At 42.2% G+C, this 26856-nt stretch overlaps 1 protein-coding gene across 1 annotated transcript in view; it reads left to right on the top strand.

Moving 5' to 3' along the window:
• The first annotated feature begins 571 nt into the window (after positions 1-571).
• Positions 572-26856, top strand: part of LOC122071630 (endoribonuclease Dicer homolog 4) — a 130743-nt gene continuing 104458 nt past the window's right edge. The window contains exons 1-2 of the mRNA XM_042636010.1: positions 572-966; positions 1095-1272. Of these exons, the coding sequence (XP_042491944.1) occupies positions 797-966; positions 1095-1272 (348 nt within the window). The 5' untranslated portion in view covers positions 572-796. The remainder of the gene's footprint in view (positions 967-1094; positions 1273-26856) is intronic.

Raw genomic sequence — 26856 nt, 5'->3', positions numbered from 1 at the left:
GACCTCTTCAATCTTGAGCGGTTACTTGTAGCTGGCAGCGACCATTGAGTTACTGTAAATCACTCCCAAGAAGGACATTAAATTTACATCGTAACCCTTTTTCCTGGGGGGGATTCGCTTTGGTGGGCCCATTGAGCTACCGCTTTATTCTTTCTTAATGAGGCTTACGTCTAAACATTAATTATGTTTGAACAAAAAATAAGAAAAAACATTAATTAAGATTGTGAAAGACTACTTATTCTCTTTTTAGTAGTCTTAAATGTGAGGAAACCCTTTGACCTTATTTTCTTGCCTCATATCTGATAAACAGAGGGTGCGCATGTGATTCTGCAACGTCATCGAGTCACCGCAGTCCATGATCACCGAAGGTTGGACATGCTATCGGAAAGATCCCAATCTTACGGTTCTAAAATCTAAGCCCATTTGGTACTTCCGATAGTGATGTAACATAAAGCTCTCCTTGCGTATAGGTCCTAAATTGTGGTACGGACACAATGTACCAAAATTTGAAAAAAAGAAAACAAAAAACAAAAATTCCAAGTAAAGCATAAATGTATAAACAGAACTGAAAAGCAGATGACGCGTCTTGCCTTTCTAGGACCCGCGAAGCTACTACCTATCGGCAGGGCTAATCTACTGGGAGCTACATTTCCTTGCTAAGCAAGAAAAGAAAAAAGAGATTCGAAAACGGAAAACCTGACCCTCGCTATCTTACCTTCGAATTTGATTCTTCTTGCTTTGTGATATTTCAGTAAAGGAGAGACTTCGAGCAGTGAGCATCGAAGGCATTCAAGACATGGCTGAGGATCATTGTCAAGAAGAGGAAGCTACTAGCAAGGGAACTACTCAAACAATCGAGTTATCTGTGTTGAACGGTGAAATTCCTAATTCCATGGTTGATGATGAAGTTCAAACCAGTTCAAATGTCAATAAAACAGCGAAAGATCCAAGAATCATTGCAAGAAAGTGAGTTTTTTTTTTTTTTTGGTATTTCATGTTTGTTTCTTTTGTTTAGCTAAATTTTCTTGTTACATTTCTCTAGGATTATGGATTTATTTGTTTCTGAGTTTTAATGCTGCTTAATTTATAATCAGATATCAGTTGGACCTCTGTAAGAAAGCTTTGGAGGAGAATGTGATTGTTTACTTAGGGACTGGTTCCGGGAAAACACATATCGCAGTCCTACTTATCTATGAGTTGGGTCACCTCATCAAGAAACCTCAGAAGAATATTTGTGTTTTTCTTGCACCAACGATACCACTGGTTCGGCAGGTGATTTAATTTTTTGGTTCATTGGAAACGGAAATACAGAAGACTTAAATATGAACTTTTGATTACTGGCATTTGTCTATCTGTGAACTCTTTGGTGATTTTACTTTCCAAATGAACGGTTAGTTTTTATAGAAAGACAATGTATATAAGTATTCTATTTCTGCCTTTAAGTACGCTTGAAAGGGCTATTGAGCATTATTTTAGAACTTAGTTCTTCAATCATATCTACTTCTCCAGTTTATTTCCTTAGGAATAAAATATGATGCATGGACCTGTTCCATTGACTATGTGAAATGTTAGCAAAGAGCAATAGTAGTGATAGACACCTCCATTTCACGATCTTCATGGATATTTGCAGCATTGTTCACCCTTTTGATATCTGGTAAATCAATTTGTCACCACAAAAAACATATCTTTCAACTATTGCTCTCTCTCCTAGAAATAAGATGGGCCCTGTTTCTACCTTCTCTTAGTTTTCATTCAGCTTAATAAAGCTTTCTTTTTCTTTTTGTGACTGCTTGAGGATAGACTGTTGCCATCTTTGGCATTGGCATCATACATGAAACTTCACTAGTTACAGCACTCTTTCTCTGGAGTCTCAATGAACAATGGCATTGTATATAAACACCCATTTCTATTAATTCTATATATCTGTAAAGTAGTGCAGATTCTTTTTGAAATTGGGGTGCATGGAGATCCCCTAGGTACAGCACACTTTTTCTGGAGTCTAGATGAACAATGACATTATATCTACCACCCCTTTCTGTTATTCTTGTGTAGCTGTAAGGTATTGCAGATTCTTTCGAAATTGGCGTGCATGGAGATTGAATTTCATCATATATTTTGATTTCGTTCCTCGGTTTAATCGGAATTTTTTTTCCCTGAAACCAGGTTTAATTCTTGAAATCAAGAATCTTGGTGCAGAACTGTGGACTGTTAATTTAGCAAAAATAAAGTCTGGAAAATGATTGTTGGAACTGATTATTGCTCGAAGGTTTCTATCAAGGATGCTTTTTTCTGTGTAGAGGGATGATTTGATCATTCTTACTTCTAGATAAATTGAATTCTTTGGATGCTGGCTTGTTGAATTTGATGGTCTATATATATAATATATTGTTGGATGGGGTAATGACTTGTGTCTAATATGATACTAGCCTTCTTTATTTATAACAATGGAGAGAAGGCTTTAAAGAATTACAAAGACCATTAAACCCCTTAGGGTCCGTTTGGTAACTGACACTTTCCCTAAAACCCATAAAACCCATTATTACAATACTCCCCCTCAAGTTAGTGCATAGATATCACATATGCCCAACTTGCAGATAATAGGATGAAACATCTTACTACTAAGACCTTTAGTAAATACATCAGCTAGTTGTTCACTACTGGGAGCAAAAGTCACAGTGATAAGGCCCATATCTAGCTTCTCTTTGATAAAGTGTCGATCGATCTCCACATGCTTGGTTCGATCATACTGGACAGGGTTATGAGTAATGCTAATGGTAGATTTACTGTCAAAGAGCTTTATAGGAAGGGTAGCAGGAACATCCAAATCAATGGAAAGACTATAAAGCCATAGGAGCTCACAAATGCCATGTGCCATAGCACGGAACTCTACTTTGGCACTTGAACGGGCAACCATGGCTTGCTTCTTGCTTCGCCATGTAACAAAGTTACCACCAACAAAGGTGCAATAGCCAGTAGTAGACCTAAGATCATCAGGGGATCCTGCCCAATCAACATTTGTGAAGGCCTCCACCCTAAGGTGATCATGAGGAGAAAAAAGAATGCCACGTCCTGGGGTAGATTTCAAGTACCAGAGAATACGCAACACAACTTTTATGTGATTCAAGAAAAAAGGATGCCATATACTGACTATCAGGTTGATGGTAAATGCTTTGTCAGGGCATGTATGAATGAGAAAGGGAGAGCAACCGCCCCACTAATCTCTAATATCTCCCCTTATCCACAAGATTATCTTATTTGCTACTCAGGTGACCATTAGCTTCAATAGGAGTGTCTGATGGCTTACACTTCAACATGCCTGTCTTAAAGAGAAGATCCAGCACATACTTTCACTGAGACAAGTAGATCCCACGAGAAGACTTAACAACTTCTATGCCGAGGAAGTAACGAAGTTGTCCTAGATCTTTGATCTTAAATTCCTCACTCAAGTATCTCTTGAGGTGAGATTGCTGCCAGATCATCACTTGTAACAACAATATCATCTACATAGACTATTAAGATAGCAATCTTCCCACCAGATCTCTTGATGAATAGAATGTGGTTAGCATTGCTTTGAGAGTAACCTGTAGCGACCATAGCTTTATGGAAACGTCCGAACCAAGCACGAGGGGATTGCTTCAGTCCATACAGAGCACGCTTCAACTTGCATATCTTCCTTTGGGTTTTGGAGTAAGTGAACCTAGGGGGAATGTTCATATACACTTCCTCCTCAAGTTCCCCATAAAGGAAGGTATTCTTCACATCTAACTGCTGGAGATCCCAATCTATGTTGGCGACGTAAGCCAAGATAACATGAATTGTGTTCATCTAAGCAACTGGAGCAAAAGTCTCCTAGTAGTCAATCCCATAAGTTTGTGTGAAGCCTTTGGCAACAAGTTTGGCCTTGTACCAATCCACTGTACCATCAGCCTTCTATTTTACTGTGAAGACCCACTTGCACTCAATTATCTTCTTTTGAGTGGTAAGACACACCAGATCCCATGTATTATTCTTCTTCAGAGCCTGCATCTCTTCAACCATAGCTGCTTGCTATTGTGAGTTTGCACTCGCTTCTTACCAGGTATGAGGAATGGACACAGAGGAAAGAGAAGACACAAAACTACAATAGGAAGGAAAAGTGAGTTATAAGAAACAATTTTAGCAATAGGATGTAAAATACAAGACTTAATGCCTTTTTGAACAGCAATAGGTAACTTAAGAGACTGATCAATAGAAGGAGAAGGAGAATTACCGGGGTCTAAGGGGACAAGATCAGGCTCGAGAGGAGATAACTGGCATGGTAGGGTAGATGCTGGATGTGTAGTGGTCTGAGTATGCTCTCTACGACTATAGACACGTATCTCCTGCCGAGGCGAAGTAGGAGAAGTAGAAGTGTCACTCTCCCCTTGAAATGGGATACTAGTAGGGGTAACAATTTCAAGGGACGATGGCACATCTTCCACAATGGGAGGAGACTCCCCTTGAAGAGGTGTTGCAGTGTAGTAGGACGCAGATTTGTGGAAGACAACATCCATAGTCACAAACCAACGTCTTGTGCGAGGATGAAAACATCGATAGTCTTTCTGATTAGGAGCATACCCTAGAAAAATGCATCGGAGACTACGAGGATCGAACTTTCAATGAGGATGATGATCGCGAGCATAGCAAACACTACCGAATACCTTAGGAGGAACAAGAAAAGCAGTGGAACCTTGGAGAAGATTCAGAGGTGAGCGGAAGGCATGGACTCAAGAAGGCATTCGGTTGATAAGAAAGGCAGCAGTGAGAATTGCGTCGCTCTAGTCCTAGGGAGGAACATGCATCTCAAACTTAAGAGAGCTTTCTACTTCACAAAGGTGGCAATTCTTCCACTCAGCAACCCCATTCTGAGCCAAAATATCCACACAACTAGTCTATTGCAAATTTTTAAATCTCGATCTCGCCAGCCATCTTGCTATCCCAAAAAAACGAGATCTGGGATCTCGACGAGATCTTGTATTTTTTGGGTGGTCGTCTCGCTAGTTGATCACAATTAGCATATGGCCTTTGTAGGCCCTGAAATTGTGTATTTACCCTATTTTAGCCATTCTAAACACAATAGCAATATCAGTTTTGTAGAAAAACAAACTCAAAATGGTACTTTGGCAATGTACCTTATATAAGTAGGGTTTTAGCCCTCTGAAAGTTGGTATTACCCTATTTTAGGTCTTTTAAACACAATGGAAATATCAGTTTTTTAAAATCAAACCTAAAATTATACTTTGACTTCATACCCTATGTAAGTAGTCTTCGACTCTTCGGACTTTAGGCTAGTATTCTCTATTCTACAATAAACACATGACACAACATAATCATAAGGATTTAAAAGACATCATATATAAGAAAAGTAACTCCAAATGTGGATGAGGAGGTAATATTCTCTACTCTTTAAGCTTCAATGTGTGTAGGATTGGAGATCGTCAAGCAAAAGCACTAAAATCCTTGCTCCTTGGTGTTATTTCTTAAAAAAAGTAGAGGCGAGATATTGGCGAGATTTAGCGAGATTTGGTGAGATCTCGAGATTTCGGTCGAGTTCTTGTATAATTTGTATCTCGCCATTCATCTCGTCTTGCCTTTTTGAAAAAATGAGATATTAGCGTGATCTCACCTCGGAGATCTTGAACCATGGTCTAATGAATCATCCCATGATAAAAAAGGTAAGCTTGAAAGGACCCTTTAAAGTATTCATGGCCATTGTCGCTTCGAAGGATCTTAATGGTAGCACCGAACTGAGTATGAACCGTGTGGTGAAATTGCTAAAAGCAATAGAAGGTCTCGCCCTTTGTTCGTATCATATAAACCCAAGTAGTTCGAGAATGACAATCAATAAAAGGGACAAACCACCGATATCCATTGACAGACACAACGGGATAGACCCCAAATATTAGAATGTGTCAATGAAAAAGGAGTGGTACTTTTATTTCCAGAAACATAATAAGTGATTTGAGTTTGTTTGGTCAAAACACATGCCTCACAAAAAAACTGACTCGAATTACAATTTTTAAAGGAAGGAAAAACTCTAGCTAAGGTTTCCAAAGGGGGATGTCCCAATCGACGATGCCACTGCAGTAACTCAGAGATGGGAGGCGATATAGAAGATGTCTGAAGATCCTGACCAAAGACCAAAGTGGAGTCATCATCAAGCAGATATAGACCACTACGTACCCTAGCAGAGCCAATTGTTGCCCCTGTCACAAGATCCTAAAAGACACAATGAGATGGGAAAAAGGTGACTTTGCAATTAAGACTAGAAGTAAGAGGACTTGGATGCTGAATCTTCAGAGCAGGAGAGGTCATTGTCACTGTCCGAGGAGCTCTCATCTGTATCCGAGCTAGAAGATTTGCTCAGGTCCTCATCATTGGAGGAAGAGGACAAGGAGGAGGTGGCGGTACCTTCCAAGGCACGTTCGATAGGGAGGATGCTCTCACGTCAACATCATCTTCTCCAGATAGGGTTGGATCTTCGAGGCCACCAGACTCATCAGCTAAAATGGAAAATCTGTTTTGTCCAATGGGTAAATCATTTTCCACAACCGTCGAGATACCTGTGCGATGGTCGATGGGAGTGTTGGTAGTGGTTGTAGAGGGATTTCGAACTCGACCTCTGGCCTTAGGAAGATTGGGAGGGCGAGAGCCATTCTGCGACATCATGGATCAGTCTCGAACGTGAGCCTTAGCTAGAAGCTCTGTATGCAAAGAATCGTCTCTTTCCGTGGCCGGCAGTTTCCGAGGACAGGCGGCAGTTTTATGATCAAAGACTGCAACCGGTGCAGTGGGGGGTTTCCAGTCATAAGAGACCTGTTGCTGGAAGGCAAAGTCATTTCCATCTTGAATGGAGATGGAAAGAGGAAGCTCAACAGCTGCGTCCACTTTAACACAAATTTTGGCATACACGAGCCTATCTTTTTTTCTTGTTTTGGCATCAGAGCAAATGGGAGTACCCAGGACTGATCCAATAGCACTCAAGCCTTCTGCACACCAGAAGTGCAATGGGAGCCTTGGTAGGGAAATCTAGAAGATTGGTATGGTGGAGAAGTCCACATGATCGAGAAGCAGCTAATGGTGCCAAGGTCTGAGGAAGATGGGAGATCGTCCGACAAGCCATGGCCCCCCTTCTAGACATCTTAATCGATAAACTTCGTCAAAGAATCTGAACAGGAATAACCCATGATCCAGCGGAGACAAATCTACTAATCCGACGGGTCGCCATTGCTTTAGAAGACCACTATGCCATCGCTGTCTTCCTCTTTGAGGAGCGATATTCCCTTTGCCCCTGTGGCAAGAGAGATGCTGTCCAACTTCTCTATTTGTCCTGGCGAGACACGTTTACCTCCTCTTGAGTTGCCTCCGCTGGCCCTGCTGATATGTCTAGGCCCACCACCTCCTTTGATGAGTCCGGGCCCATCCCGGACAATCCTGGTGCGGCCCAAGGCCAGGTTAGTCTAATCTTGACTCTGGGCCTTCCGCCCTCTGAGCCCCTGGCCCAAACCCAGACACTTTTACTCTAACATTCTTTGGTTGCTCTTTCGGCCCCCTCCGACTTGGGTTCGGACCCTCCGACCCAGTCTGGGCTTTCTCCTTCACCTGACTGCCAAAACGTCCCCACCAGGCCTAAGAAAAAATCGCATCGTCCTTCTATCTCCAAGAATGTTGGCCTGCACCCTGATCCTTGTTGCACCATCCTGAAAGCTCGCCCCTTTGCTACTCCTTGATCCTACCAAAGGAGAAGCAAGTCCCGGCCAGCCCTAGAAGCTCGTAGCATCCCTGTGCAGTCGCCGCCCCCTTCCAATCATTTCTAATGTCCCAAGGCCTTGTTTGGAACTCTAGGGGTCTGAACTCCCCTGCTAACCATGCTGTTGTGCGATCCCTTATAAAAGAATTGAGATGCTCCTTTTGCTGTCTAGTAGAAACTCATGTCAAGGATTCTGCCATAGCCAGAATTGTCTCTTCTATCGCCCCTGGTTGGCTTTTTTATGGGCGCATTTGTTTTTTGTGGGATAATTCTAAGATGAATGTTTCTCTCCTCTCTTCCACCTCCCAATACCTCCATCTTTCCACTTCTGACTCGGTAAGCTGCTCCTCCGACTTCCTTACTGCTGTCTATGCCTCTAACAAGGCTTCCGATGGGGACACCCTCTGGAATGATATCAAGCTCATTGCAAATCAGTTGGGCCTCACCCTTGGGGGATCTATGGAGATTTTAATGTTGTCAGGTACACTCATGTGAAGCAAGGAGGGGGGTTATTGATACGCTTAGTGTTGAAGCTCTTAATGCTTGCATTGAAGATATTTCTGCCAATGACCTCAGATGGTCTGGAAATAAATTCACCTGAACAATAAAAGATCGGGTCAGACCCGTATTGCTTGCAAATTGGATAGAATTTTTGTCAATGAGGCCTGGCTATCTAGCTTTCCTTCCTCCCATGCAACCTTTGAGAACCCAAATATTTCAGATCACAACCACCATTTATCTTTCTATCCATTCCCACATCCTTTGGCCCAAAACCATTCAAATTTTTTGACATGTGGACCTCCCATCTAGATTACCCCTCCATTGTGAAAGAGGCTTGGCTAAAACCGGTCAATGCTTTCTCCACCTTTTAGCCTTGGCTAGAAAATTGAGAAATGTCAAGCTAGCCCTCAAAGCTTGGAATACTAACTCCTTCAGGAATATTTCTTCTCAAGTTAATGTTTGCAAGAACAATCTCTCAGCCATCCAGATCCAGCTTCAGTCGGATCCCCTCAACCACTCTTTAGCTGGTGATGAGAAATCTGAGTCTGCAAAACTCTCCTCCCTCTTAGCCCAAGAAGAGAGCTTTCTAAAGTAGAAATCCAGAATTAATTGGCTGGAGCTTGGAGATACAAGCACAACTTATTTTTATACGTCAGTGAAAGCCATAAACAACTTCAACTTTATTCTTAAGCTGACTACCTCAGAAGGGATCCTGGTTCGTAAAGTAGATGACATAAAAAGTGAGGCAGTTGACTACTTCAAGAGCCTATTAAACCCGGCTTTAACCTCGGGCTTCTTTATCCCAAATGGCATCTTGGATAAATCCATCACTAGTGATATGTCCGACATGCTTATGGCTATCCCTACTGATGATGAGATCTCAGTTTTTATCCTCTCCCACAAGGCCAGCAAAGCCCTAGGCCCGGACGGATTCAGTGTGGGATTCTTCTCTTCTTCTTGGGACCTCATCAAAGAGACTTAATCAAGGCTATTAAGAGCTTCTTCAACCCAAGTCAGATTAAAGGAATTAGCCACACTTTTCTCTGCCTCATTCCCAAGAAAGAGGGTGATGACACTATGACAGATTTCAGGCCTATCTCTTTATGCAATCTTCTTTACAAATTCATTGCCAAGATCCTTGCAAACAGAATCAAGCAGGAGGTCGATTCCTTGGTCAGTAACAATCAATCGGCTTTTATCCCAAGGAGGAGCATAGGGGATAACATTATTCTATGCCATGAAATTGTTAGAGGATTTGAAAAGAAATCGCATTCTCCAGCTGCCCTCATGAAAATTGATATCCATAAGGCTTTTGATTCTCTCAGATGGGATTACATTATCTCGGTCCTTAACAGTATGGGATTCCCTCCAACCTTCTCCAACTGGATTGACCACTACTTTGCTTTCCCTCAGTTCTCAGTTCTGGCGAATGGTAGCCCAGCGGGATTCTTCTCCTCCTCTGTGCGAATCAGACATGGATGCCCCCTATCCCTTTACATCTTCTGCTTAGCCATGGAAGTCCTCTCCAGAAGTCTGCAAGTGGCCACGGATCAGAAACTCATCTCTGCCATCCCCAAGTGTAAAGCTATGAAGCTCACACACCTTGTTTTCGCAGATGACCAGATGATATTCTCCAGAGCTGACTCTTCCTCTCTTAAGAACATCCTGGATTGTCTAAACCAGTTTGCTACTCTCTTTGGTCTTCGCATCAATCCGGCCAAGTCCCTTTTATTCTTAGCTGGGGTTTCTGATATGGTGAAAGCTTCTTTGGTCCTCCAAACTGGTTTTACCTTGGGAAAGCTCGTTGTGAAGTACCTTGGCCTTCCTCTCATTCTGGCCAGGCTCACTGCCCATCACTGTACTTTTATGCTTGACCTCATCAGGAAACGCCTTCAACTCTGGAAAGGAAGGCTATTATCTTTCGTTGGCAAGCTTATGCTCATCAGATCTGCGTTGCAACATATACTGGTCCGGTATATATGGCCTCCTGGAATCCATTATCTCCAAGCTTGAATCTATTGAGGGCTTTCTTTGGAAAGGTTCTAAGTGCACCCGATTCCTTCGCCTTAGCAGCTGGGCTGCTATTTGCCTTCCCAAATCTGAAGGAGGCTTAGGGTTAAGAAGGATCAAAGATGTCAATCTTGCTGGAATTATCAAGTTGGCTTGAAAAATTGTTTCCAAACATAAGAATATATGGGTGGACTGGGTCTATTCAAGCCTCCTAAAGTCGGACTCCTTTTGGACTGTTAATGTCCCTGCGGATGCCTCTTGGGTTTGGAGGAAAATCTTGGGAATCAGGCATATTATTTCTCCGGCCATCTCCTCCCAAATTAGAGATGGAACCAGCATTCTCCTATCGCTTGACCCTTGGCATCCTAAAGGCATTCTATTCCACACTATCAGTGCCAGAAGTATATACAACTCAGGTTTGCCCAAGCTTGCATTAGTGTCTGACATCATCTCCTCGGGCAACTGGTCCCCCCCGAGACAATCCATGCCCCAGCATGAGGACATATGGAGCTCCCTTCCCCCTATTCTGGCATCTTATAGACATGAGCAAGAGTCCATAGTTTGGCTGCCGGCTTCCTCTAAGCTCTTCTCTTTCAAGGCTGCTTAGGACTTTGTCAGATTGCATGGGCCTGTCTCTCCTTGGCACAGATCATATGGTTCCCTCATCACATCCCCTGACAGAGTTCATAGTCTGGAGAGTCTTCACTAACTCCTTGCCCACGACCTCTATGCTCACTCTCAGAGGCATCCAGGTTGACCCTATGTGTATACTTTGTGGTAATAAGCCGGAAGATATTGAGCACCTCTTCTTCGCCTGCCCCGTCTCCAACCCCATATGGAAATGGGTCCTCGCCAAATGCTGGCCAACAAACAGAACTATCATTCCTTTTCATAGGGAATGGATTTGGATAGACATGACTTTCTAGGGAAAAACAATTTGTGATATTGTGGGAAAACTCGCCTTCTGCACCACCATCAATCAGATTTGGATGGAGAGAAACCATAGGAAATGGACCTCCAACTCTCGCTCTTTGGGTAAGATTTGGAGCTCCATCTCCTTTGATATGAAGGGAAAAATCTCTCGAATCTCCTCTCATTGTTACCCCTCCCCTAGGAACTGTCATATTGTAAACTCCTGGGAGCTATCTAGCTCCATCATCAGGAATGCTCCCCATCTCTAGGAGTAGTTCTCTCCTCTCCCCCCCCCTTTCTCTCATTGGGGTTGTATGTTCTTTCTCTTTGGTAATGAATTTGTTTATTCACCCAAAAAAATATATGGGTGTTAATGAGACTTTAATCATAACACACACATTCTACCATTCTCCTTCTTCATCTTCTTCCTCTCCAACCGATTCTTCCTCTTCTCTCTTAGTTTATCACAAACCTTACATTCTAACTTGGTATCAGAGCAGGACATCTTGGTTTAAGAGTCGGTTTTCAGGTTCCCTTATTCTATTTTTCTCTCTTTGGAACCCTAGGTTACAAGTAGGTTATAAGGAAGAGACCAATATGTGAAAGAACTTGAAGTATTTATGGGATGAGGTTGAAAGAAGGTCCAAGCAAGCTTTTGAGAAGTTCTTTAGAAGGGCTGAAGTTGTTGGAGAGCTGTTAGAACCTGTTCACTGATTACTGCCCTCCTTATCTTACAAATCTTATTTCTTTCTTATCCGGCCACCATTGGGGGTGGTGTATGGCTCATTTAGATCGCCCAAGTCCCCTTTATTAGGCCATCAGGCCTTTGGTTTTAAAGGGATAGGTGTGAGCTCACAACCTCTGATCTCCCATTTTTCAGGTACCGCCCTACCCTGTTTTTGCTCTTTGCTTGCTGCAAATGATGTTTTTTGCTGGTGTTGGACTGTGAGCTGTGTTTGTTGGGTTATGTGGAGTGCTATAACCTATTTTTCTTCTCCTAAAGTATGCCTTGATCAGTTTTGTCCTCTGGCATAGTGTTACTTCCCTTTGTGGGTTTTATCTCTGAGTATCTGTGAAGGGATTTTTGGGTAGAGTGTGTACTCCCCATTGTGTTTGACTCCATATCCACACAATGTCTGAAGATAGTGGACTTAGAGCCCTCTTTGGTGATGTTTCAGCTAGTGCATCAAGTAGTGCCTCTTTTACTCCTATGTTTTTTGATAATCCCCATACTTAGATTTCTATTGTGAAGTTGGACACCACCAACTATTTGGATTGGGCCCATTCTGTGAAGCTTTCCTTGCGGAGTAGGGGAAAGCTAGGGTATGTTATAGGTTCCATTAAGGCTCTTCAACCAGATGACCCGACATATCAAAAGTGGGAGACTGAAAACTCCATTGTTATGACATGGCTGATTTTCTCCATGAAACCTGAAATTGGAAGAAGGTTTATGAGGAAAGAAACTGCCAAGGATATTTGGGACAATGTTACTAAAACCTTTGACCGTGTGGGTGATTCGGCCAAGGTTTATCAATTACTTTAGAATGTTATTGGCATTAAGCAAGGAGATAAAACCATTTCTGAGTACTACAACACTATCATTAGTCTCTGGGAGGAGTATGATCACTATAGAGACCTTTAACTGTCCAATCCTAAGGATGAAGCTAAGGTTTACTAGACACTTGAGAAGGAGCAGGTTCTTCTGTTGCTTGGTGGGTTGAATCCCGAGTATGAGCCATTCTGGATACAAATATTTGGCCGGTCTCCACTTTCATCCCTTGATGAAGTGTGTAGCTATTTGTAGAGTGAGGAGACCAAGCGGGTGGCCAGGCACATGCTCCTCCTCTTGAGCGGTCAGCTCTTACTACTAGCTCTCAGAAAGATTGGCATGGTGGTGGCAAAGGCCAAGACCCACCTCGTGGGGATGATAGACATTGTGGTCATTGTGGGAAGTCTGGGCACACCAAAATAGATGTTGGGCTCTTCATGGTCGACCTCCCGGCATGTGTGGTGGTACTAGTGGTGCTCGTGGTGGACGTAGTGGGGGAGCTAGAGCCCATAGTGTTGAGGCCGAGCATGCTTCTTTAGGGTCTACTTCTAGCCCATAGACAAAGCACAGTTCCCTTACTAGGGATGATATTGCAGCATTCCGCAGGGTCATGTCTCAATTAGGAGGCTCATCATCTTCTTCGCTTACAGTGGCAGATTCCTCAGCTTTCGCATTGCAGGTTTCCTCATCTTCACCCTCCACAGCACCAACTTAGGTTATTGATTCTGGTGCTACGGATCTTATGACTAGTATGTCCCATTATTACAATACGTACTCTATTTGTTCCGGTAGAGATAAGGTCAGGGTTGCCAGTGGTTCCCTTTCCTCCATTTCTGGTAAAGGTAGCATTCCTATTACTTCTTTCATTTCACTTTATTCTGTTCTTCATGTTCCTTCCCTTACCCGTAATCTCTTATCTGTGAGTCATCTGACAAAATCCTTAAACTGTCGTATCACATTTTTTCCTTCTCATTTTCTCTTTAAGGATTTGGTGACGAAAAGGATTATTGGCAATGGGCCTGAAGAGAAAAGACTTTACCTACTTGAACCCCAATCACCTCTCTTGGCTACAGCTTAGTCTTATGTGTGTGGACGTACTGATAACAGTTTTGTGGATTCTGTGATGTTGTGGCACCAATGTTTAGGATATCCATCTTTTGTTGTTATGAGGAAACAATTACCTCATTTATTTACTTCGTTTCCTCATTCTCATGTCTTTCACTGTGAACCATGTATTTTTGCTATACATTATCGTTCTTCTTATCCTTATCATGGTACTAGATCTACTGTTCCCTTTCACATTGTGCACTCTGATGTTTGGGGGCCTTCTACTACCACCTCTTTACTTGGTTTTCGTTACTTTCTCTTTTGTTGATGATTCTTCTCGTGCTACTTGGACTGTTCTGATGAAGCACAAGAGTGATGTGTATGATGCATTTAAAAATTTTTATCAGATGGTATGTACACAGTTTGACACCAAAATTAAAATTGTTCGTTCTGACAAAGGGGGGGGGGAATATATGTATGGTGGTCTTCAAGACTTTTTTACTGACCATGGCATTATCCATCAGCTAGCTTGTGTTGACACACCCCAACAGCATGGGGGTAGCTGAGAGGAAAAGCCGTCATTTGTTGGAGGTCAGTAGGAGTTTTCTCTTTAGCATGCATGTCCCTAAAACTTTTTGGTCTGATGCTCTCTTTACTGTTGTTTATTTGATCTGTATGCCAACACAACTCCTTGGCTCCAAAACTCTATTGGACATCTTGTCTCCCTAGTCTTCTTCTTTCTCCCTTCCCCCTAAAGTGTTTGGGTGTATTTGTTATGTCCATGTTCATAAGTCTTCCCGGACTAAACTGGACCTCAAGGCCCTTAAATGCATCTTTCTTGGCTACTCCACTTCTAAGGGATACAAGTGCTATCATCCTTCTTCCAGACGAAGACTTCTCTCTAAAGATGTCACATTCCTTGAGTCTGCACCCCTTTTTGCCTATTCTCAGCATCCTTTTCAGGGGGAGCATAATGGGAGGTGGAAAGGCTGCTGATGAGATTCCTTTTCTTTCCCTATTGCCTATCTCCCATTTTATGCTTGACATTGGAAAATACAAAGAGGTGGATATTATTGATGTTGGTGATCATTCAAGAGGTGGTTTAGGTTCAGGAAATGCAAAGGAGACCATTGTGTACACAAGGAGGAACAAGAAGACCTGCCAAGAGTCCTCTTTAAATCCAACTACTGAGATCTACCCTCTTCAGTCAGGTAATATCCTTTCTTCCCCATCAGAGTTAGATCTTCTTATTGTTATTAGGAAGGGAAAGAGAGCTTGTACTAACCATATAACCCAATTTGTTTTCTATGACTCTCTCTCCCCTATAGGTGTTGCATTTACCATTACTCTCTCATTTGCTTCTATTCTTAAGAATGTTTCTGAAGCTACGTCTAACCCTAAGTAGAAGCAAGCCATGACTGAGGAAATGAAGGCCCTTGAAAAAAATTGTACCTAGAAATTGGTTGACCTTCCAAGGGGGAGAACTCTAGTTGGATGCTAGTGGGTCTACACAATCAAGTACCGGTCAGATGGTACTATTGAGAGGTACAAAGCAATGCTGGTGGCGAAATGATACAGTCAAGTGCATGGGATTGACTATCAAGAGACATTTGCTGCTGTGGCTAAGCATAACATTATAAGGGTCCTTTTGTCTCTAGCAGCAAATAGGGATTGGGCACTGTATCAATTGAATGTGAAGAATGCCTTTTTGCATGGTGACCTGGAAGAGGAGGTGTATAAGCAAACTACTCCTGGCTTTAAGTTTCCTTCTGCTATAGGAAAAGTGTGTCTTCTAAAGAAGGCCCTATATGGCCTTAAACAGTCTCCAAAGGCCTGGTTTGAAAGGTTCCGACAGGCTATTTTAAAGAATGGTTATTCCCAAAGTCAAACTGACCACACCTTGTTTACCAAGCGTGGTAATGGCACCATTACAACCTTAGTTGTCTATGTGGATGACATTGTGGTAACTGGTGATGATAGGGCTGAGATAGCCAATCTGAAGAATTACTTAGCCCAACAGTTTGAGATTAAGGACCTCGGACCCTTAAAATATTTCCTGGGGATTGAAGTGTTTAGATAAAAAAATGGTATAAATATATGCCAAAGGAAGTTTATTCTAGACCTATTGAAAGAAACAGGGATGTTAGGCTGCAAGCCTGCAAGTTCTGCTATTGAGCAGAATCATTAGCTGAGAGAAGATGCTGGCCCTTCTCTTGTTGATGCAGGGAAATATCAAAGGCTAGTTGGGAAGCTCATTTATTTGTCTTTGAGTCGTCCAGATATTACTTATGCAGTGGGGGGGATGAGTCAGTTTATGCATACTCCCACGAGTGGGCAACCACATCCTCTGGTACTTGAAGTCCTCTCTAGGAAAAGGACTACTTTTTGCCAAACATAATCACATGAGAACTGATGCAGGTTGGGCTGGCTCAGTCTCTAATAGGAGATCTACTTTAGGTTATTGCACATTTGTAGGTGGAAACCTAGTTACATGGCGGAGCAAGAAACAAGCTGTGGTGGCTCGGCCTAGTGCAGAGGCAGAATTTATAGCCATGGCTCGTGGCGTGTGTGAACTTCTCTGGTTGAAAAGGCTAGTTCAAGAGTTGGGATTTGATACTGAGGCACCTATGAGGCTTTATTGTGCCAACAATGCTGCCATAAGTATCGTTCACAACCCTGTGCAACATGACAGGTCAAAGCACATAGAGGTGGACAGACACTTCATTAAAGAGAAGATTGATGACACTGGTTACATATGCACACCTTTTGTGAGGACTGGAGATTAGCTGGTTGATATCTTCACAAAGGGTCTTCTTCATCATCAGTTTAGTTCTCTACTGTCCAGGCTGGGAATGTATGATATTTATTCTCCAGCTTGAGGGGGAGTGTTAGATATATTAATTATATTTCTATAAGGGTAGTTTAGTAATTGGTCGTTATATGTTTTATTCTCATTTCCCTCCTTAGGGAGGTATGTGTAATATTATGTAAATATATTACTGAAGTAATATATTGGTGTTAGTGAGACTTTACTCATACACACACATTCTACCATTCTCCTTCATCTTCTTCCTCTCCAACCGATTCTTCCTCTTCTCTCTTAGTTTATCACAAACCTTACATTCTAACTAGAACAACTATATGGAGAGGGCAAGAGGGACCTCCCTAGGTAGGGATGTCAATCCCAGGCCCGCACTGGTAGGCTCGACTGAGCCTGACATGTTTATAAACATACAATACACAGGTGGAGCCCAACCCCTTTAATACTCGTATTATTTTATTTTATTTTTTAATACTGTTTGTATTTAGTCCTAAGGCTATCTGATATTTACAAATAAGATGGTGGTGATTGTTATCTGAACATTCATCTTTATCAGGCATAGTTTAATTGATTTGAAATTGCTAAACTTAGGTTGTGTAGGCATAGTTTAATTGATTTGAGTTACGTGGGTAACTTAGCTGCTTTGCCCATCTTTGGCTTAAGCCATTTTAACTATGAGATATTTCTTTGCTATTCCCATCTTTGTCTCATTTTATTGGTATTCCCTTCAAGCACATTTAAGAGATCAATTTTAAAAAGGGCCCGTTTAAAGTTAAATAGGTCTGTAGCCCGGTTAAGGCTCGTTTATGGCAGCCCGATTACAGCCCGAGACCGATTGGCCCCGATTATCAACCGTACCATGCCCGTCCTAGCTAAGCCCGTTTAGCTAAACAGGCGTCCACGGTGCAGCCCTAACTAATGGCCAAACTTGACTGTCTGACCGAGACCGGCCCGGCCCGACTGTTTGACACCCTTATCCCTAGGGTCCTTATTGACCTAGAAAAACCCTACGAAGAAATACCGAGAGAGTTAATTTGGAATAAACTAGAGAAGAGAAGGGTGTCATGTAAATATATTGACATGATTAAAGATATGTATGATGGTGTAGTGACTAGTGTAAGAATTGTGTGGGGTTAAGCTTGTAAATTCCTAATTACAATTGGGTTACATCAATGATCAACGTTAAGACCTCTTTGCGCTTATCATGGATGATTTAACTAGAGGCATACAAGGTGAGGTTCCTTGGTGTATACTTTTTGTGGATGATATTGTTTTAGTGGATGAGAAAAAAGTAGGGACTAACTTCAAGTTGGAGCTATGGAGGTCACCCTGGAATCTATAGGTGTTAAGTAGAACTAAGAGTATATGGTTTGTAGCTTTAGTCACACTAGGGCGGTTAGAAAGGTGGAAAATATTGAGGAGAGGGAGATTCCTCAAAGTGACTATTTTATATATTTGGCTCAATTGTAAAATAAAGAAGGTGATGTTGCCCACAAGATTAAAATATGATGGATTAAGTGGAAAAGTACATTTGGATTGCTTTTTTTTTCGGCATATTTCTTTAAATTCTAAAAAAAAATTTGATAGGATTGCCATTTGATCGGCTATGAGGTATGGTGGAGAATGTTAAGCTGTAAGAAGTGTCATATAGATAAACTATGTGTAGCAGAGATGAGGATGTTGAGATGGATTCGTGGCAAAACTAGGATAAAGTAAGGAATGACAATATTAGAGCTGGGTTGGGGCTAGTTCCTATTCATGATAAGCTTCGAGAGAGTCGTCGAGGTGGCATGGCATGTTCAAAGGAGGCCTTGGGATGCCCCAGTGCAGAGGAGTGATGTGATTGGGGTTGAGGGAAGTATAAGAGCTAGGGGTAGGCCAAAAATAGCCATAAGAGAATTGGTGAGGAAAGACATGCTTATCTTGGGCCTTGTATTATGTATGACTTTGAATATAGTTCATTGGAGAGCAAGAATCCATGTGGCTGACCCCATATAGTTGGGATTAAGCCTATGTTGTTGTTTATATAGGAACAACTCCATGGTGAAGATCTTTCTCTAGTTAGTCCTTTTTAAGTAAGGCCCTATTTGTTTGACGGAGATATATGTACTTGTTTCCCATAAACTACCACAAATATGAGACCACATTTGTTGGATGAAAAGGGGTGGGAAACTTGTGATGGTGGGTCCCACATGTTGTGGGTTGGGTTGACAAGGAAAGGGAAGGAAAGGAAATGATGGAATATGTAATGTTTAGAGGGGTGGGATTGTATGAGAAAGAGAGGAAATGGAGGTGTGGTGGAATTCAATGGGAAAGAGAGGAAATAGGAGGAGGAGAGAGACAAAACAATTTTTCCATTAAGTCCTACCGATTTTGATAGGACTTGGGAAGTGAGGGGTGGAAAAATTAACTGCTACATCAGTAGACAACAATCGTTGCATTAAATGTCCTTGTCCGGTAAGTTTCCCACCTCAGTTACACAAACACTCATATTTTGTGGGAAACAAGTACAAGTTTCCCGCCTTTGTTTACATTTTCTACTTTTCTCCGTTAAACAAACAGGGCCTAAGGGTTTGGATAAGTGGATGGAAAACTTATTGGACAAGTTCATTAAATGCAACTATTGTAGCTTGTTGATTTGGTACTTAACTTTTTCCCACCCCACTCACTTCGAAAGTCATACAAAAAATTAGTAGGACTTTCGCATTATTTATGGAAAAGTTGATATTATGTCTCTCTCTCTCTCTCTCTCTCTCCTCCTATAACCTTTCTTTCCCATAAAATTCCATCCCACTTCCATTTCCTTTCTCCTACCAATTTTCACCCCACTAAAAATTACATATTCCACTATTTCCTTCCCTTCCCTTGTCAATCCAACCCACAACATGTGGGACCCACCCTCATAAGTTTCCCACCATTTTTTATCCATCAGACAAATGGGGCCTAAGAGATTTCTTGAACACAGAGTTTTTGATATTCAGGTTTCATGGGATTTTAGAACTGCTTATGATACTCCTCATGAAGCAATGAGCTTATTCTGTGTGAAACCCAAAGTGTCCTGTTCGATTTGAGGTATAAAAAGATTGGTGAAACCGATGACTGGGCATTTTCCTCTTTCAAGATCCTTCAAATTCTCACCCCTATGTCTATGGGAATAAAAGAATCAGAAATCTCCAGTTTGTTGGAAGACGGAATCTGCAAAAGTTCTCCGCTCTGTCAGGGAACCAGTGAGAAAGACGCTGGCTACAACAGTGGAGGGGCCGATGCGAGGAAGGGGAAGGAACTCCATGGACCAGTGGTGGGAGTTGCAACTTTGACGAAGGCTGTCGATGCCAGAAATAGACTTGTGGCTGGAGGGCGGAAAACCAAAAACCAGGTATGTTTTGGTCTCTGTCTCGCACTCTCTCTCTCTCTCTCTCTACTTTTTTTTTTTTTAACCCCTCTAGTGGAACCCTCTTCCACTAGAGGGGTTTCCGATCAAGGCAAGGGAAAAAAGGGAAGTAATTTAAGGTAGGTTCGCCCTAGGTAAATAAACCCCAATTTAAAACAACTCTCAACCAATATTAGATCTGAACTCAGATTAGGGGAACAGTAGAACTACCATAGAGCCTAGAACAGGGCTGAACTAGAACTCACAATTTAGAGGTCACTGTATTAGGACTATCACACCTGATTAAAAGAAGTCCCAAAATACTGTTGGAAGTCCACAATAGAAGCATGTAATCAGACCTTAGTTGGATAGCAACACTGGATCGATTTTCCTAAAACAGAGTTCTGATGGGGAAAACAAGGTGAGGCCTGCGGCTGGCCTTTGGCTGGTCATCTGAGGCTGAAACCTTGGTCGAGTGGCCTCCTTGGGGTGGCCTTCAAACCCTCCAAAGTGCCTTCGAAAGTGGCTGCTGGTATGGGAGATACATGCCTGGTCGATCTAGTCCAAAGACCCTGACAATTCTCAAAATCGATTTTTGGAACTTGTCTTCACTCTTCAACTGTGGGGCTGCTGGAACTTCAGTTCGATGCTTCAAGTACTCACAAATCACTCGCGAGATTTCGAACCATGCTTGTGAGAGTGTGATTTGTGAGTACTTGAAGCATCGAATTGAAATTCCAGCAGCCCCACAGTTGAAGAGTGGAGACCAGCCAAGTTCCAATAATCGATGTTTGTTTTTTTGGCCGAAACGAAACAAGGCCCGAAATAACATTTGTACAAAATTTCGGTATATACCGAAATTTCGGTCTCGTTTCGGTATCTCGGTCATCTCGGTACATTCTGTGTTATAAATACCATATCTCGGTCAAAATTTTGATATTTCGGTCGAAATTTCGACTTTGTCTTGCCTATCTCAGTGGTTTTGGTTCCATTTGCATATTTTGAAGGAAAAACACTCCAAGTCTCCAACAAGCCTCTAATTAGCCACATCATCATGCATTTTAACTTCAATTGGATTCCTACAAGATCTACACATTCAAAGCTTAGGAAAGGTAAAGTTCTTTCTCCAAAACCAGGTAAAATTTTCAGAACAGTTCGATAGTTGCTGCCAAACAAAGGTGCAACTCTAAAACAATGTCATGTCCTAATATTTTTGCATTTTTATGTTCTAAGTATGTTTATTAACCTTAAAATATGTTACCCACCAAGTTTCAGGTCAAAATATGGCCGTTTGACCACTGAAACAGTCAACTGAAAAAAAAATGCACCATTTCAGTCGAAACGAAACAAAACTGGTGTTTTTGAACCCACCGAAACACCGAAACGAAACGAGATTTCGAACCTTACTCACAAGCACAATAAGGAGGAAATAGGAAGAAGAAGATGGATGAAGTTTTGATAAATGTGAGTGGGATATGGCTATCTCAGCATGTTATCCACAGTTATTGATCCATCCTATCTCTAGGAGGTTTTGGAGCTACAATGGCTGCAAACGTTCAAGTCTTCGTTCATTGTAAATTGGTACAGCCACCTCTCTTTTATAGAGAGTAGATAGCTTACAAAATAGAAATAGTTCCCAAATAGGAAACTAACAGCTTTTGACTACTAATCACTAACTTGTAGACTAAGAAAGCATAAGACAAACACAAAGGACTTTCTAGAAGCTAGCTTGACTTGTCCAACCATGGTTTGACTAGTCAGACACAAAAGACAAAAATACAACTGTAGAGGGAATCGCATAGTTAGTAAGTTCGGGAACGGCGATAATAGGGAACGGATACGTATGACAATTGGGCGGACCATACGGCAATAATACTTTTTTAAAAATCTGGCATAATAAAACGTGTACGGCAATGATAAGGTACGTGTTTAATACGGTTGCTTTGTCAAATCCGGGAGCAAAAATACGGGTTTGTTCTGACTAACCTTGATGCTTCCTTTATATACAATCTCATGGCTTCATTAAACAAGTTTAGACCAAAACCATATCTTAAAGTTAAATGCATAACAAATCACAACATTGCAACAACATTGGGAGTTACTGTACACAATCACAGAGAACAGAAACAGAATTAAAACTAGTAGAACTCAAGAGAAGGAGATGGGTAACATAATATTATTAATAAGCAAAAGAGAAATAAACAAACAGAGAAAAGCATGCGCAGGGTTGAATAAGAGTTCAGAAACTGACTTGTTTCAGTTGGTGAAGAAAGAGAGATAGAAAGGGAAGGATACAATAAAATGTCCCACCTGATTTTCTTGTTCCAGTTGTCCTCCCGCCACTACAATCTCCATCGATTGGTTTTTCAGCAACCGATGGGAAGAGAAAGGGAGAAGTGGAGGAGGAGCAAGGGGTATTGATGCTCGCTGGCCACCGGGAATGGAGATGGAGAAGACTCAGACGAAAAGAAGAAGGGGTGGATTTGGGGTTTTCTCATTCGAAGGGATTAAGGAAGAATGGTCGGGGGTCGGGAATTAGGGTTTTTTTTTGTTAAATTTGTTTTTAATTTTTTAATTTTTAAGTTTTTAAATATTTTTTCTTTAATGTTTTAATAGGTAATAAATGTATTATGCGTGTATTTTTGTGAATATAAGTCCTACATACTCAACTTCCTAAAATAAAAAAATAAAAAAAAGTAAAGATAATATACCTAAATAAAGTAAGCTACTAAAATCCTATTAGACCAAGGACTCAAATATGGATCCGGTTCATCTCTGCCTGGATATCCAGATGGTGGGTTTGGATCGGTTCAAGGTTATGGACCTGCATCTCTTTTCAATTACTGGGACTATGTTCGCACTTGGCAGATGACATTCTAGAAATTAAATTAAATTTCATTCGAGAAGATAAAGAAAAATGTTCTGAAAATTCTTCCCAACAAAAAATTAGACAATCTATGGTGTAACCAAAATTTTCTCTTATCAAACATTTTTAGAACAATTAACTAAGCAGAAAAAAATCCTAATAAAAATGACCTTACAAGAATTATGTAACCGGTTCCCAGCCTGCTTCTATCACTGATGGACAATGTTTGGCTCTATTTCCGAAAATTTCCCTCAAGATCTCCAAGTTTCATACACTAAATTTCAGCAACAAATTTTTTATCGGAACATATCCATTGCTCTCCTCAAATTCGGTTCTGGTCTTGGCGTTCCTTGGATTGTGTGATGGCAATTCACAAAAAAGTCATAGATAAGGACTGATTTTTTGGTCTTAAGAATATGATATTAGATTTGCTTGGTAACTATTCTTTAAAGTTAATTGCAAGATTTTCCTTTTGAAGAATGGAATATTTTTGCCACGCAGGATTCCAAAGCCTGAAGTGAACTTTACTATATGCTCTTTGTTTAGGATTGAGTTCCCTGTCTGGCTGTGTAGCTTACCGTAGCAGCTACTGTGTCTATCTCTCTCCTCCCACAATAGGAGACATGTGTGTCATCGCATAGGAGGGGAGGAGAGATAGACAAATGGACATGCTCGCGTATGCCACGCAGCCTGGCAGCGTTCTTTTCTCCCTATATATATATAGATGTATTTCTTGTCACCAAAATGATAAAGTGAGAAGTTTTAACCTTTTCTCTAATTTCCCCTTACCTTATTCCCAGAAGTTATTTATGTAGGTGTAAAATAGGGTTTTTAAAATAATTTGAAAGTGACTTTCGTCATTATGTCAGTATTAAAAGCTGCCACCTCCCCTATGCCCTCCCCTGCTCCAGCGGATGTTGCTGCCGATGACGACTCCACCCTCCCCGAATACTCCCCCTCCTCTCCCGACCCTCTCCGACCAAACCTAAACTTACCTCCCCCCTTCTCTTCCTCCCCTCCTCCGACTAACCAACCTCCCTCGGATCAGAGGACCTAGTCCTCTGTTGTTTAGAATCCTTCTTCCCCTCACCCCCGCTGTCCTGCCTCCTTCTCTTCCCTCCTTTGCTGTCCATTCTCTCTATTTTCACCCCCGGCTACCCTCAACTCTGCCCCCATAGGTCTCTGCCCATCGGGGCTTCTTGAACCTGAGATCCAAAAATGGAAGAACTGTTTATCGGCAACTTCTTAGGCAGCTGACCGCCCTTCTCGATTGTGAAGTCTTCTCTCTTGACTCAATGGAAACCAATATGCTCTACCTCTACGTTCATGCTTGATAATGGTACATTCATTTTCAAATTTGACTATAAAGCTGATAAGGTTATTGCTTTTGATGGTGGCCCCTGGTATGTGGGAAAGAAACCGATCTTCCTCAGAAACTGGGATGAATTCACATCTTTCAACAGAACTGCACCTACATCGATTCCTTTGTGGGTCACTTTCCCAAACCTTCCTCTCCACTTGTGGTGCATTAAAGGATTAAGCATTGTAAGTTCTCTTATTGGAAAGCCGCTATATTCGGATAAAAGAACCAAAGCCATGGATCGGCTGTCGTTTGCAAGGGTTTGCATTGAAGTTCAAGCTGGTGTTGATCTCCCCTCGTCGATCACAATCATTGGCGATGAAGGTCATTCCTTCAGTCAAACTGTTAACTATGACTGGATACCCCCTGCATGTTCCCTATGCAAATGTTTCGGTCATCGGACATCTCTCTGTTTCAAATCTACAACAGCGGTGCCCCAACCTCCCCAAGCTGATCAACATGTCTCCATCCCGTCTGATCTTGGCAGTGTTCTTCCTCAAGCCGATGGTTTTCTTGACCACCACTCCAAAAGAAGTCGGAAAAGAAAAAAAAAAAAAAAAAAAAAAAAAAAAAAAAAACCAACTTTTTCGGTCTCTCTATAATTCAGAATCCGGTGAAAGACGGCTTCCTTCAGACCTCCGATCCAATGAAGAAGTCCTTAACCTTTGGTCAAAACCACTAATCAATCCTCGAGTCGACTGTTGAGCATGACACGATCCCTGATGTTTCACGAAATCGTCCGCTGCCTTTGCCTTCTGCTAAGCTTCCTCAGACAGTTCTTCCCATTTCTGGTTCTCTGATAAACCTGCTTGACCTGATGCGTCCTCTGCATCCATCGAGCCTATCAAACCTTAACTCTCAACCACCTCTACTCCCTTTTCCAACCTTCTCTTTGGTTCCTACGACAAATCCCTTTGGTAGCCCTAACTCTACTTCTCCCCTTTTACCTCATCTTTCTCTGGTCCACTCTAACCCGTCCTCTCCTAGACCAACCCAGCCGGTCCAACCCAATTTTGAACCGCCTTTTTTGCCTTTAAGCCAATACCTCCCTATTGATCTCCTAAACAAATTCTCTAAATTCCCTTTAGACCATCCGCTTTTCCCTGGCAATTTATACAACCCGACCCATCCATTAAAACAACCAACCCCCTTTATCCACCAACCCGACCTTCCTAACCCATCCAGACCTCCTTCCTCTGACCCCATTTGACCCGCCTATCCCTTTGTCCCTGCCCGACACTACCTCCGCCCCTCTTGGCGTGACTTCTGTCGCCGATGTTGACTCCTTGGGCTCCCTTGCGACTGGTTTAAGTTCTTCAACCCTCTGTTTGCTGGCGTCATCTATTGTCGCCTCTCCAGCATTGGTGACCCCCTCGCCCCTGTAGTTCTGCGATCCTATTCATGCTCCTCTGCTGACCTTGGAAGGTCCTACAGTTCTCTCCAACACTGATATCCTTAGCTCTGCAATCAATTCATTGTCGGATGCCGTTATCTTCACTCGAGATGAGGTCTCTACTCCTCTTTTGGCAGACTTCAGTCCATCATAGGTGTCTCGTCCAGCTCTTCAACCGACCTTGGAGGGTCCTTCGGTTCTCTCCTCCAGCAATGTCGACTCTAGCCCTTCATATGAAGCTTCTTCTAGTGCCGTCAGATACTCTCGGGAAGAGGCTCCTGCCCCTTGCAACTTTGAACTTGTTAGTGATATGATGGACACAGCTGATCATCACAGGGACTAGCGCCTGCATTGATAATCTGCTGATGACTCTCCCCAATGTTGAAGCCGTTTCAAGTTCTATGGATGCTCCTTTTGATAGTACCTCAAGGCTCACTCCACTGCCAGGTACGTTGTTAGAGATTCCTATTGATTCCATTTTGTGTGATATCCCGACAACCAATACCAATCCTTGCCCTGCCATATCCACCACCAAAAAACTCAAGAAAAAACCTCCCTCTTGATCCTCAATCAAACCTCCCTCCACCTCTGCCTCCCCTGTTATAGGTTACAGTCGTAGGCACCCCTCCAATCCCACCCCTCCCATACCTAAAACTCCCCGTAGCTCCTCCAAGCGTCCGTCGCCCTTGCCTCTTGTTCCCAATGATTCCCTGGATTTTATGGAATGTCCACGAGCTTAATTCCTCGGCCAAGCATGCTGAAATCAGATCCCTCATTCATTTCTCCAAATCCAATCTCTGTTGTCTTCTTGAAACTCGCGTTCAAGAGACAAATGCCCGTCGAATTGCTTCGTCTATTGCCCCCCATTGGTCTTTTGAGTCCAACTACTCTCATAGCTCGCTCGGTAGAATTTGGATCCTATGGGACCCCCCATTCTTATCCATCACTTCTCTCTTTACTTTTGCACAAACCATGCACATCTCCATCTCCCACCATTCCAGTCCCTTCATTTGTGTCCTCTCTGTGGTCTATGCCCATAATATGCCTTATCTTAGACTCCTGCTGTGGGATGATCTCCTCTCCCTTGCTCCCTCCTCTAATTCCATCCCTTGGGGGTTAGTTGGTGATTTTAATGTCACTTGCTTTAGTCATGAAAAATTTGGAGGTAATCCTATTGATCTTCATGCTGTTGACTCTTTTAATGAGTGTATTGATGACCTCAACTTGACTGATCTTAGATGGTTTGGAGTCAAACTTAC

Source organism: Macadamia integrifolia, unplaced genomic scaffold (assembly GCF_013358625.1).
Source record: "Macadamia integrifolia cultivar HAES 741 unplaced genomic scaffold, SCU_Mint_v3 scaffold_38A, whole genome shotgun sequence".
Lineage (NCBI taxonomy): Eukaryota > Viridiplantae > Streptophyta > Magnoliopsida > Proteales > Proteaceae > Macadamia > Macadamia integrifolia.
The sequence above is the reverse complement of the archived record's forward strand: the minus strand, read 5'-3'. Positions and strand labels throughout refer to the sequence as shown.